Below are 14,322 nucleotides of genomic sequence, written 5' to 3' on the forward strand. Positions count from 1 at the left end.
GTTTTTTCAATTTGTGAAAACAAAAAAACGTTTTAAAAAAAAAAAAACTTTTTTGTTTTAACCAAACCCCACTTTTTTTTTTAAAAAAAAAAAAAAAAAAAAAAAAAAAAAAAGCTCAGACCACTCAGTGCTGCCCACACTCCTAGGTCCATTTCAATCAGCAGTACACTGACCTGGGCTTAAAGCACTTCTAAATCACACAAAGTATTTACTTGTGTGAACTGTAAAGAGCACAGAAGCCTAAAGCTGGGTGGAATCTTGTGTTGTATGCGCTGTTCAGATATGCTCTGATGGTGCTATATCGGGGCACTGTAGATACTAGTTTCCTTTAGACCAAGGCTGAATACATTTCCTTTTCAAGTAGCCAGCAGAGATTCATAGCTTTGTTTTGAATAATGATTGGAGTATCACTTTCCTTGCCTGAAACCTTTTAGAGAAGTAAAGAGAAAAACCTTAACCCTTGCTGTTGTTAAGCCGATCAGAGAAAAACAGCAGATGCAGCACATCTGTTAGCAGAAAACACCCAGTGTGAAACAAAGTTCTATTGCTGATCTGTACGTCTGTCAAAAAGCAAAATCTCAAGCCAGTAAATGTACCACTCTGTTATTAATGCTACCATTCTGCTAACAAATCTTTTAGTGCAAAAGTCATTTTTATGGCTATTACAAAACAGAAGACCACCTCTTCTCATGATCAGTAGAGGCTTCACCTGTTAACTATCGTATGGCAGGGACTACAGAAACAGCAGCAGGACTATCCAGTGGCCAACACACCAAATGCCAGGAAACCTGGCTCCTTGACTCAGTTTCACTGCTGATTTCTCACTGTGCAAGAGATGAGGCCTTTCCCTGCAAGGGGAAGGTCCTGGACAGCTTTGGACTTCAGCCTGCCCAGCTTGCCTTCCCTGCTCTGAACCGCTTTTGGAATCAACTCTCCATTGACTGCAGTGGAGCATCAGTAAGACTTGACTCATTTGTTAGGCACTGGGCAGCTGTACAAGATGGAAAACAGGATTTCCATCACTTCGGGGAGCGCTGAGGGAGTGGACACTTGAAGCATGGGGGCACTGCAGCAGCCAAGACCATAGAAGCCAGCCAAGACCAGGTTAGCACTACAAGGTTTTGTCAGCTCAGCAACACGACCCAAGGCAGGAAACATTCACACCCCAGAGGGGACACACACAACCCACAGTGGGTTCTGCTTGCTGATGGGAGAGCTTTTACTAGCTTAGCGTATAGCCCCTTAAGGTGGCCATTTTAACGTGCCAGCAGAAAAACTGGTATAAATATAGCAGTAGGGGTTCTGCAGAACACACGAGACTGGAGAAAAGCAGGTTTCTTTTTCCTCTTCACCCTCAGCTGCAGTTTCCTCTGTTTCTCCCTTCCCTCCCCCAGGGACATCTTAACACTTAAATCTGTATTTCACTAGATCTAAGCATTGCCCTGCAGATCATATATTTAAGATAAACCAACTGTAAAACAAAGAAGCAGTGCTCTGGTGTGAAACACACTATTAAAACAAGCAAAACAGATTTTTACAAATTTTTACTCCATATCCTGTCATCCTAACAAGCTGTAGTATCCCTTGCTTCCGTAAGCAGTTTGCAAATACAGACACCAAAAAACTCAGTCAAAAGAGTACTAAAAGGTAATAAAACACCTAAGGGCGCAGTTCAGTGGATTACAGTACATTTACAACATACTTGCACCACATATTTAAAATACAATTCAGAAGACTTGAAGAATTACAAAGCAGGGCTTTAAGATGTGGCTTTTCGTATAACCACTTTATTAGGCATGGATACCTTTGAAAATCAAATTTAAGCTGCCCCCAGACCCACAGCTCATGAGCGACACATTGCTGACCTACCAGTGTAGAAGGGTCTCCACAAGAATACACTAAAATTTATACTGTAGTGTTTTTTTTGTTTGTTTGTTTTGTTTTGTTTTAAATAGTGCTCTCTTTTGTAGTACAATCTTGGAGTCCTGGAATGAGAATTATGAAACTGAATTATAAAGTCTTCCTGGATACTCCCGCTGGCCAGAATGTGAATGAGGTTATCTTGTAATTAATTCAAGTGGTGCGTAACTCCAGGAATCTCATGATTATACAGAATGTTTCCTTTAAATACAGCAGAATTAAATTTTAAGAGATTAAACAACTACTGTTTCTTAAAAAAAAATAATAATTTTTAAAATTGTTACAAGCATCCCTGTGTCTGCATTTGTGTAAGGGCATGTGCATTCAATAACCTTACAGGTATGTTCAGCCTTCACCTTAAGAAGGCCATCAGCTGAGGGTACCAAAATTCAGGCTCCAATCATGAGGTTCTGGCTAGCAATATGGTGCTAACAAAATCAGACCCAGTGTAAAACAGGTGGAACACCATTAATTCTTGTTTCCAAAGATCGTCTTCCTTAGCACTGTCTGTCCATACATCAGGAACACTGGGACACTATTTCTGCAAGACCTTAAGGAAGGACACTATTTCAAGTGCCTTCAGGATCTATTTTCATTTCTATAATTTAACTGTTTCCTAACATATAAGCCAGCACCAAGTAGAAAACAAATAGCATCCATTAGACTAACTCAACATTTCCATTTCATTTTTTCCCCATTTTTTTCACAATTTCTAACCCTTCCCTACAGCTATTGCCTCTTCAGTCTGTTAAGTTTTCTTGCTGTCTCTGTATTCAGCAGTATACCACAGCTTTGTGTGTGTGTGTGTCTGTGTGTGTCTGTTTTTTTTGTTTGTATGTTGGTTTTTTGTTTAAGATATTTTTCAGTGATGAGGTCCCAGGCACACAGCATGAGATAATCAGTTTGCAGCCTTAACAGACTAACCTACCAGTAGGAATGTGGCTTTGGACAAGCCCAAGGCCAGATTAATAAAACATAACATGCAACTATAACATCTTTATCCAGGATGGCTGTCTGCCACCACAGCAGAGAGCTGAAGCTCTAATGACAAACGCTCCAACCCTATAGCTCTGTAAGAAAAAAAAAACATTTTTCACCATCCATTGCAATTAATAATGATTATGTTAACAAAGTCCTGTTTCTGTATACGTCTTAGTGTACTGAATTATAATCAATGTATTTAAAAATCTGCATTATTCTAATATTATTCTTGTTGCTGAAGAACTTTTTTTTATAAAAAAAAAATCCAGAAATATAAATAAAATTGAGACCTTTCATTATTCCTATAAAGAAAATGGTACATTTAGTGGATATGATTTCCTTTACCAGTTCTATTAATAATCTCTGATGATAATAAAACTAAAAGGATAATAAAAAAATGTTAAATTCCTTCACTATGATTATAAAGCAGATAGTAACCAGCATATAATCAGTTTCATCTACTATTTTGTGAAGCTGAAATACTGACAGTATTATAACTCATTAAATGATTGTTGGTCTTTGTTTAAAACCTGGAAGCTGGTTTTAAATAAGCCCTAGCTTTAGCTAACTGGCTTAAGTTAGACAAGAGGGTTTTTTTGAAACGTCAGCCACCTTTTGGCTCATCCACTTTTGGATCAATTTCCCAATTTTGGAGTAAGATTTCATATAGTTTTACAGGTCTATGGGAAGGAGGTAAGCGCCCCTCTCTTCCGTTATGCCCTTGGCACTAACCATGTGATTTTAAGATAGCTGAAGTCTGCAGCCAGCACTAAGGATTGGGAGTAACACTTCACAGCACAGCTTCTTGTATAAGCAGAAGTCAACGGCCCTTCCTTCTTCAGCACCTGAACAATTCTGGTGCTCACTAATACTGCATACATTTTGATTCATGCTGCTAGGATCATATTGGTATACTGCTATTGCTAGTGACAGCACTTGCAGGAACTACAGCTATTCTTAGTCAACACACATGGTAGAAACGATGTGCCACTTTCTTTTCTCTAATTAAGCATTTCATAACCCCTTTTGAACTGCATCTCTCCCTGCAGTTTGAGAAACACTGAGCTAAATCAATTAACACTCCCTAAAGGTCCAGATTTAAGGTCTGAAACCCAAAACAACTTGAAAAGTCCCTTTAAAAATCCCTTTGGTTTCCTTTTTATATGCAGTGAAGTGCAATGATTTCTCTGAAGAAAAGAAACAATTAAAATGGGATTTATAACATACACTGGCAGAAGAAAAGAGACAACAATAACTTGAAACACACTCTTAAAAGAAACTTGCTAAGTCTAAACCTTAGAGAAAGTATTAATGTAAAGCAGCCCCTGGTTACCCTCACCACATGATGCACTGCACTGTTTTAACAAAAAATTTTAATTTGACATTGCTTCTCTAAATATTGCCCACTAGACCAGATTATACTTTGAAAAGCAAACTGTTTGGGATTGTTTTGCTTTCTTTGCACAAAAGTAAAGATTCACATCTGCTAAAATTAAATCTTGAGGAAGAGACTGTACGGCCAAGTTTAATTACAAACTGTTCCTTTGTGTAGCACCAGTGTTTACCTCCAATGGTCAGGAAGTTCATCCCAGAGTTTAAAGAAACCCTGGCTTTACTACATAACATTAACACAAAAAACACGAATTGATTTGAATGGGTAGGCTAAAATAGTTATCATCCCCAAATATCTATCTTGTACCTCTCCTGGATGAATGAAAATAAAGGTTAGGCACTGAGGCTGGTTCAGCAAAGCACTTTATTATATATTGTTAGTGCAGGCAAAGAGCCTCCCTAACAGTGAGACAAATTTTGTCTGCTTAACATTAAAACCATCATCGATGAGCCCAAAGTCAACAATTATACAGAAACACAGTGCAAAGCATCAACTAGAAAAGGTCTGTATGTCAGCGTTCAGGTTGTCAGAAGTCATGCAGATGAAGGGGAGATACTCAACAAAGTTCACTAACATTTGCTGGAAAAAGAAGTACTCATGAGCTCTTCTCAGGCCTAACACCTTCCAATACACCAACGTCAATTACTGTGGTTTCACAATAAGTATTTTGAAACTACTTTACTCTCTTCATTGCTAAGCAAAATATGCATGAAGGTCAACTGGGAATACTGTGCAACTGAGTATAAGTAAATGTTTCCATGCATATACAAAAAGCAACCTAAAGTTACATATTTTTTGTAGTGTTTTCCATGGTACTTTTATTTCAATATTTCGAATAGTTTCAGTACACTGAAATACAAAGAGCTTGCATTATGCTACAGTGAGGTGATTTTTTTTTGCTTCGTTTTGTTTTTGTAGTTTGTCTTCAGTAATACAGTGCTGTTCTTTTAAACACTGATTTTCTTGCTTTTAAGAGATAAGAAAGGAAGGAAAATGCTAGAGCAGGTCAAGTGTTTGGTGGTTTCAGAATTTGTATCACAGGGTGCTTGAATGGGCAGACCCCACCTAAGAGGCAAGCACTGTACTCTTTGGCTGCAGTGCCTTGGCCAATGGGCAATTCACTTCACTTTTCTGCCTTCCTTTTCCTTCCTGCCCTTTATCATCTCAGGGAGCAATCCATCTGAGGTACAAATCATCTTCTCCACTAGAACTCTTCAACTAAATATATGTTTTAAGGGAAACAGATCGGGAAAAAAGTTAACATCAAGTTAACCAAAAGCAGAGCTGTGTGTTTAGAAGTATGCAGTACCCCACAGGTTTTTAAGGCTCATGCCCACGTTTCTCCCATTCCCAACAATAGCAAACATGCAGATTTGTGTGTATGCATATGAAGAAGGGATGCATCTCTCCCATCTTCATCTCTTGTCATCATATCCATATTTTCCACATCAGAAAGGCAAGGGGTGAGCTCCTTCCTTAACCCTCATTCCTCCTTTTCCCCCCAAATGAGGAGATAAGCTGCTGTTAGCCTTCTCCCCTTCAGCCTCAATTTCCCTCTTCTGTCTTCCCACAAAGTGGCATGAGGAAGACTGGCCAACAACCCGGCTGGCCCTCACAGACTGGCTAGGAAGAGGGGCACCCCACATAAATCAGCACTCATTTTCCTTGTCCTCTCTAAATCTTATATAATAAAGGTAAAACCAAGGTTCCAGGACAATAAGCTTGCATTTTAGATAAGGCATACGTTTCAGCATTTTGTAAATTAAAAACAATCATTTTGGTATAATTTTGCTGCTGCTTGGAAGGAGACTGAAAACTATTTGATCCTTTTCATCCCCACCGTACTTGGTAGCAATGAGCTGTTGTTTATCATGACTAACATGCATCTGTCTCTGAACACAGTGTGCACAGTGTCTGCCATTTGTTATATAAGAGGAAAAAAAAGTAAAACATTCTTCACTCCAGAAGGCAAGAGATTTGTATCTGCACAGCTATGTTTACTAAAAAAAATTAGCAAATGAAAATGGAAAAGCACAGTGGCTCTGGAAAACAAGCCACAAAGTGCTAAATACTGAGCACACACCACAGTGGGGTTAACTAGAAGTGAAACTGCACTGCGTGAAGAAAGTAGGATCCTATCTCAGTAAAACATTTTCAGCATGAATTCAGATTTTCTCCTCTTCAATAGAGCCTCATAATGTTCTTGGTCCCCGGACACATTAGGGTCTAAACACACTATTAAATGCTTGCAAGCTTTCCTTCACTCTGAATACTATTTACAGAAATAATTATTCTAAACAGGTAGCATTCTGTAAGATTTCAGTACATTATGGGTAAGTAGTTGAATTTTAAAGAGGCTACTTTTTAATATTAATGCATGTACCACAAAAAAACAATCTCAGAGAAATCTAGAACATAAAATGCAGCATTTGTATAACTTGATCTCTTCCTCCTGTGCTCCCCTACAAATTACCTACATGAAAGTTTAATTCATAAATTTTAATTTATTAATTTCTGTACACTGCCTCAAATCAGTTTCATCCTTGTGGCCACTGCACTAGAAATGACCAGGGAAACAGAGCAACCCATGAAAAGCCCACAAGGAACAGCAGACTCCACTGCTCAGAACATGCTACTGCTCATCATATTACAAATGCAAAGCACTGACTGTAAAAATTTGAGAAGACTTTCTGCCAATAGATAATAATATTACCACAATTTTACAGTTGAACAAACTAAGGCACAAAAATGTTAAGTGGGTCACACAAGCAGTGAATGTCTCATTTAAGCAGCTGTTTAAAAAGAAAAAGCAAATCCAAAAACGTGGCAGAACACATCAAAAATTTTAAGCAGTAACACAGGAAAAGGGTTACACCCCTTATAAAAACACCTTATACTACATATATCCTCACAGAAACATGCACATATAAACAAACATAATGCAGAGACAGACACACAGAGGTACACGTGTATATATATACACATATGTACATGTCCCATCTCTCTCTATAGATGTACATAGGAGGCACTTACTTGATCAATTTCCATCAACTTGGGGAAGGCACCTGGCCATTCGATCGCCACCTTCACTATATCAGCAGGAGGGGGCATTGCGATGCTGCTGTTCTTCGGAGTCAGTACAACTGGACACTAAATACTGCAGAGAGCCTCTCTCATTCACACCTGCAGGGAAAAAAAAAAAAAAAAAAAGACAGCAGTTCAGACAGAACTCTACCACTGCTGCTTCATTTCCTACATTTTGCCTGGCTGGGCAGGTGCATGAAAACATCTGTGTATATGGATGTGCAAGAGCATAAGAATCACACACATTACAAAAGCAAACAGAGGACAATGCCACAACACACTGCACAGCCAGACAGCCTGTTCAAAAGATGACTGAATCACTGAAATGTACAGTGAATAATAGGCATGCATTAGATTTAAATAGACAAACTATTTTTAAATATTATTAAATATGTTACTGGGGTAAAGCAACAAACTAGAGGAAGCTCCTATTACAGTGTCACTCCTCAAGTCCCAGGGAACGTGATGGCATCGGTTACAGCTCGCGCTCCAGAAGAAGAGATTGCCCAGGAAGTTAAGGCCAGGAAACACTGTTTCTTTTAACTATAGCAGTGATCTTCTGAGTGTTCACAAATAGATCACTGCACTATAGCAACCAGGATGTCAGGAAGAAGGCAGAACACAGCAGTTTCCACATATACATATATACACACATCCTCACCTAACTAAATCAAAGATACCATATATAAATACCTCTTTATGGTAAATCTCAGACAAGAATACACAAGGATACAATATACATCAATAATGATACCATACAGCTATATAAAACATTCACAGTTCTGCAAGAACATGAATGTCAACAGGATCGCATGTCAAACAGCACAGGCTGCGAATTTTGGAGAAGAAAAGGAAAGCAGAACAGGCAAATCCTCAGTCTTTGCAGAATTTAAGTTCTGTCTGTTTTTGGCTCACTGAAGTTTGTAACCTTGCAACTACAACATATATTTTGCAGAGAGGTGCAGTGCATCTCTGAGCTTACAAGCAAACCTTCCTCACCCCTCTCTCAGCTCAGCAGCAGGACTGTCACTGAATTAGCAAAGCTTTGCAATTGTCAGGCACAGCACCTTGTGCAGACAGCAACATGCTCACTTGCTTTGCCTAGCCCTCCATTTACATTGTGGCTTTTCCCATGTCTTCTGCCGAGACCTAACAGAGCACTACCACATAAGGCAAAATGAAAAACTGCAGAAATCCCCAGAGGTGCAGCCCCCTTCTTCTTAGAAGAAAAGAAAAGGAAGTGGTGAAAGCATGGACACATTCTCGTACGTACACCCTTTGGAAGAGCTAAGGCAAGGGATGAGTTGACAGAACATACCAGACAGACATCCAAAAGCCACAAACAAGTACAGGAAATGAAACAAAAAAAGTCTCTAACCACCTTCCACTGCTGCTTCATCTTAACCCAGACTAACCACGGACTCTTCTCCAACTACAGCAGAAACATGAATTTGGAGCAGCCTGAGCAAAACCATGAAACCATGCTTTCATCTAGAAATTTTGTACCTTCATCTTCTACTGCTTACAAGCTGGCCCAGCCTTTATGCATATGGCTCTAACTAACCCCCAACATGAGTCTTCTGGTCTAGTCTGAAAAGGCCCAGCCCTTCTCAACCTCCAGCCCTGCTACATTCTATGTGGAGCTCTCAACGCATACAAAAAAAAAATTATGAACTTCAACACTGCAGCAATTTCCAACAATGGCAGCTCTGATGCTGACAACATCACACATCATCACAGAGGAAAGTGCAAGGCAATAAATCAAAGTGCAAGGCAATAAATAAGACAATGGATGGTCTCTAAAAAAGACTGTATTGCAGTAAATGCCTTGAAAGGCAGAACAACCTGATTAAGAAATGCAGTGACATTGTCTGCATTGGTACATGCACAGAAGCTCCTGCTAGATATTAAAGGGACCAGGATTAAACACAATTAAAGCAAGTGACTGGCTTGCTGGTGATTAAAAATGGTCAGCTGCTGACTGCAGCTTCCCCATTAGAGCCCAAATAATACAAAGCCCCCATCACCTCTCACCTAACATCCCTTGCTCCCACTGTTTGCATCTTTTGTGAGTGCTCCCCTGGCTGTGTAGCATGCAGACTCAGTTCATCCTAACTAGCAAAATAATAATAATAATAATTTTGTTTGTCTTTTTGCTGTGTTTTCCGGTCAAACAGCTTCCCAGAGGTGGCCCAGCTTGGCAGGGAAGAAGCAAGAGCTGTTGGCAGCACTGAGCTGTTAATCCACCTCAACAGTAAAATGAAACTGAGACCTTCGCGCCTTTTTGCTGACACGCTTACAATGATGGCATTTCTCAACTCCACAGCAGAAAGGTCCTTGGTAGTTTCAGTCTGGTGGTTTGGTGTTAAACTGTCTGCAATGCTTAAGCTGAGCTGGCTGCCCTGGTACCTGAGACACCTCTCCCTGCGTGCTCTGGAAAACACAAGGTTCCCTGGCAGGAACGACAGTGGACATCCCCCCTAGGGGGTTAGCTAACATAAAGCTTGCTGTGAATGCTGGAAGAAATGCTTTGATTCACAACCAGTAGCCATGACTGTGAAAGCAGAACAACATCACACAGTAACAAATTTGCAGAAAACTTCCACACTCACAAACGTGGACACTAGCCCTCATTTTCCTCTAGTGAGTTATGATCCATCTTAACGAGTCACACAGAAAGGAGGCAAATGGTTTAAGAAACAACAGTCGAGAAAAGCAGACTAAGTTAATCACATTCAGCTATGGAAAATGATCATTTGCATTCTTTAGAATGCAAATGCATGGTGCAAGAGAACTCTGTCACAACGTTCGGAAGGCAATTTCAGTGTGTCTAGTTTTTAATGCAGGCTAGCACTAAAGATCTCCTACATAATTATAATTAATATATGCATGCTTATACAGTTACAAAAGACAAAGCAAAGTGATAGATCTTTAACCAATACAAATGGATGTAGTTCAATTTCTCCCACTAGGAGAAGGCCAACTCAGAAGCATCTGTGCACTCTGAATGCTGAAAAGCATATATAGAATTGTCACTACAAACTTCTTTCCTTTCTGTTTCTTGGTGGACATCCTAGTCACATGTGCTCAGACTTCTTTCCTAGCTATTAGTCTTATGATTTCCACGCAGAATCTGAAAGATAATGTGGTTTTGTTCTACCTATGTGTCAATGTCAGAAACATTTTTTTTAAGTCAAAATAGATGTTCATTTGTCATCATAAAATTATGACTGCAAAGAAAATTCTGCAACCTACAGTGCAGAAAATTATGAATTACCTACTATTTATTCCACTGGTACACTGTGTTAGGCACTGCCCAATACAAAAAGGAAGGCACAGTCCCTGGTGAGATTTTTTTTTTTTTTACTAAACTGGAATCAATTCACATGACATGAATGAAGAACTAGAACCAAGTTCAACTGCTTTTTGTTATGCCAGCAGCAATCAAACAGCAAAAGGACAAGGACATCACTGAAGGGTTAGTTACGTATTTTTCTTGAATACAATTCCCTTCTCTCTCCTAGTGGGATCTGAGAAGCACTGGCATGTAACAACTTTGCTCATTTTTACAACATTTATCTTCAAGTTAAAACCCAAAAGCAATACAATGCATGTGTGTGTACAACTGTATGAGGTAGAGGAGAGGTCTGAGGGAAAAGAGGGCACCTGTCATTCACCCTAGTGCATGCATGCAGCTGTAACCTGGAAGAGGTTTAAGCAACATCCACACTCAGCAGCACACTTTTATAATATGAAGGAGAAAAAAAAATACCACCACAACCAAAAGATCCTTACTGCTTTAGCATGCCTTCTTACACAAATATATTTTTCAGAACGATGACAGATTAGCCCATTAAAGTGCAAATTCTGCAAGTTATTATTATCATATACAGTATATTCCTGCATCTCAACTACACTCTGCAGTGCTTCCAGTTGTTTACTAAGTCAAAGTAATAAACACTCAAGTTGGAAATCAAGGTATGTTCAATTTAATGCAAAAAATGCATTAGCACACACATGCCAGCTCTCAATTTACTTACCTGGGTCTGAAGGATTAATTCAGTACACATGTCAATAATACTTATTTACCTTTCCCCATCTATCTATGCCTTGCATGTGGAGACCAGGATTTTATTCGAGTATGAAATTAGCTTTCTCAGAAGAACATGCTTTGTCTTAAACTTGCTTTGCCATTTCCCTAGCACATCCCATACAAGGATCTGAGTGCTTTAATACTTACAGCTATCAGAGTACGTCTCCAAAGAAATAATCTGTATTCTTACTCTATAGACATCAGAAAAAATGAAGGCTACAAGGAGTTACGTGATTAGAAGTTTTAGCCATGTGTGAAAATAGCAGCCTAAAACAGCTCATTTCTTCTTTTACAGAAAAGAAGAAATGCGACATTGAAACACAGAGCCAGGTCACTTGATGAACAGCAGAAATAGGGAAGTGGATGATTTAAAAACAACTAGAGGAACACCACATGCATTCAGGAATGTAAAAAAACGAAGCATGTTTCTCCTCTCAGATAAAAGGCAGCATCTGTAGGGGTGACCTGAGGCCTGCCCTCCCCACCAGCAGGCAGGCTCCGTCCGTGCCGTGAGGCAGCTCCACAAAGGCGGCTGATGGCCGAATCCTGCCCAGCTGTGTCCAAACCCACTGCAAAGAAACCCAGCGCTTGCGCTCCTCTCAGGCCCTTACATAACCATGTCCTGTCAGACCTCGTCAGCCTCCTCCACTGTGCTCCGGTGGCCCCAGCCAACAAGAACCAAGTGGCAAGCTCTTTTGAAAGGTCCCCTGGGGACCACGTCTGATTAACGTCTGATTAACCATTTTAGAAAGGTAATCCAACGCTAGATTAATACCCCCAAGAGAGTTATTTTTGGAGCTAGCCTGCATGACTGAGCAGCCGAGCCTAAGAAGCTGTAAATACACTCTGCCTTCTCTGCAAGGAATGAAAACAAGGCACGGGAGCCAGGGGGCTGGATGTGCACTTCATATACATAAAAAAGCTTTCATGCTGTCTTCTTGTCTTTGTTACAGGCTCAGCATTATCCACCTCAAACTAGAGAGAAGTCACAAAAGCCCAGCAGACCCACATCAAAAAAAATCTCCAGATGCTGTGCTACAAGTGGAAAAGAAAGCTCTACAGGAGCTATGAGCTATATTCAGCCCAGAAAGCCATCCGTATCCTGGACTGCATTAGAAGCGTGGCTAGCAGTTGAGGGAGATGATTCTCCCCTTCTACTCCACTCCTGTGAGACCCCACCTGGTGTACTGGGTTCAGCTCTGGGGTCCCCAACATAAGGACATGGGCATGCTGGAGCACAACCAGCGGCAGGTCATACAGATGATCAGGGGCTGGAGTACCCCTCCTATGAAGACAGGATGAGGGAGTTGGGGCTGCTCTACCTAGGGAAAAAAAAAGCTCCAGGGAGACCTTTCAGCAACTTTCCAGTACTTAAAGGAGGCCAACAGGAAAGATGGGGAGAGACTTTTCATCAGGGAGTGTAGTTATGAGACAAGGGAGAATGGTTGTAAACAAGTGTAAATTTAGACTACACATTAGGACAAAATTCTTTACTCTGAAGGGTGATGAGGTACTGGCACAGGTTGTCCAGAGAAGCTATGGATGCCCCATCCCTGGAGGTGTTCAAGGCCAGGTTGGATCAGACTTTGAGCAACCTGGTCTAGTGGGCAGCATCCCTGCCCATGGCTGGGGGAGTTGAAACTGAATGGTCTTTATGTTCCCTTCCAACCCAAGTCATTCTGTGATTCTACTTGGAATACAGGCAAACAGGCTGTCTGGTTTTGCTTCTAGAGCACATATTGAAGCATATTAGAAAAATGTGGGTACTTATTTAATTTGAACCCCCCTGCTTCTTGGAATACCATGCTCCTTCTACTAAGGAAATCTGAGTTACATGCCTATAATTTAGGAAATTGAGAAGAACTAAAAACTTGGTTGTGATTATTCAAGGAATATGAACTATTCTAGCAATTTAATTAACACTCATACACCATCCAGTCAGCTAAAGATACTATTTACTGAAGATATTAATATCTAAACTCTTCAATCTAGAGATCAGGAAAGTACCAAACCACTCCAATATTAAAAACTATTCCAAGGGGAAAAAACAGTTACAACATGACAGTCAAAGAAGTTACATTTAGCTTCACAATAAGTTTGATTTTTCAAACTTGTTGAGAACCTATCTAGCATATAAAATCAGAGCAGGTATTAAGCAAACAAAACCAAATACTAACCTGCATAAAGTGTTAGAATTAACCTAAACTTTTCACAGTTTATCAGGGCTTGCTGCTTAGTTTGGAGTTGGGCTCTAACTACAGATGGTTATAAACTGAAGCAAGCAACAACAATAAAAAAATCTAGAATTCCATCTGAACAAAATTTTCTTTTCCTACCTCTCAATGTAGTCTCACATAACCTGAGAAATAAAAGCAATGGGGGAAAAGATTAAATCTCAATTCCACCCAGTGCTGCTGCTCTTACAGGTAGGAAAAAAAAAAAAAAAAAAAAAAAAAAGTTTCAGCAATAAGAAAGCTATGGAGAAAAAGAAAAAAAGGAGTTGGTACCATGAAATTAACTAAAATAAAGCAAAGTAAATATAATGACTCCAAAGAACAGGTACAACTTTTTGTGGACTTCTCAATGTTTCACCTAAGAACACTTGCCCTGGTTTCAGTTAGGACAGAGTTATTTTTCCTCCTAGTAGCTGGTAGGGTGCTATGTTTTGGATTAGGATGAGAAGAGTGCTGATAACATGCTGATGTTTTAATTGCTGCAGAGCAATGCTTACACTAAGCCAAGGACTTTTCAGCTTCTCACTCCATCCTGCCAGCAGGCAGGCTAGGGGTGCAGCAAGAGCTGAGAGGGGACAGACCCAGGACACCTGACCCAAACTGGCCAAAGGGGCATT

At 40.0% G+C, this 14,322-nt stretch overlaps 1 protein-coding gene across 2 annotated transcripts in view; it reads right to left on the minus strand.

Annotated features, from left to right (window-relative positions):
- ELMO1 (engulfment and cell motility 1) overlaps window positions 1–14,322 on the minus strand; it is a 320,073-nt gene that overhangs the window by 256,847 nt on the left and 48,904 nt on the right. The window contains exons 1-2 of one of the 2 annotated variants that reach the window (XM_035319246.1): window positions 7,814–7,939; window positions 7,328–7,477 (exon numbers count right to left, since the gene is read on the minus strand). In XM_035319246.1, the coding sequence (XP_035175137.1) occupies window positions 7,328–7,405 (78 nt within the window). In that variant the 5' untranslated portion in view covers window positions 7,406–7,477; window positions 7,814–7,939. Of the gene's footprint in view, window positions 1–7,327; window positions 7,478–7,813; window positions 7,940–14,322 lie in introns of those variants that run through there. The other variant, XM_035319248.1, reaches the window with a different exon arrangement.

The sequence above is a fragment of the Oxyura jamaicensis genome, chromosome 2 (genome assembly GCF_011077185.1).
Source record: "Oxyura jamaicensis isolate SHBP4307 breed ruddy duck chromosome 2, BPBGC_Ojam_1.0, whole genome shotgun sequence".
In the NCBI taxonomy this organism is placed as follows: Eukaryota; Metazoa; Chordata; class Aves; order Anseriformes; family Anatidae; genus Oxyura; species Oxyura jamaicensis.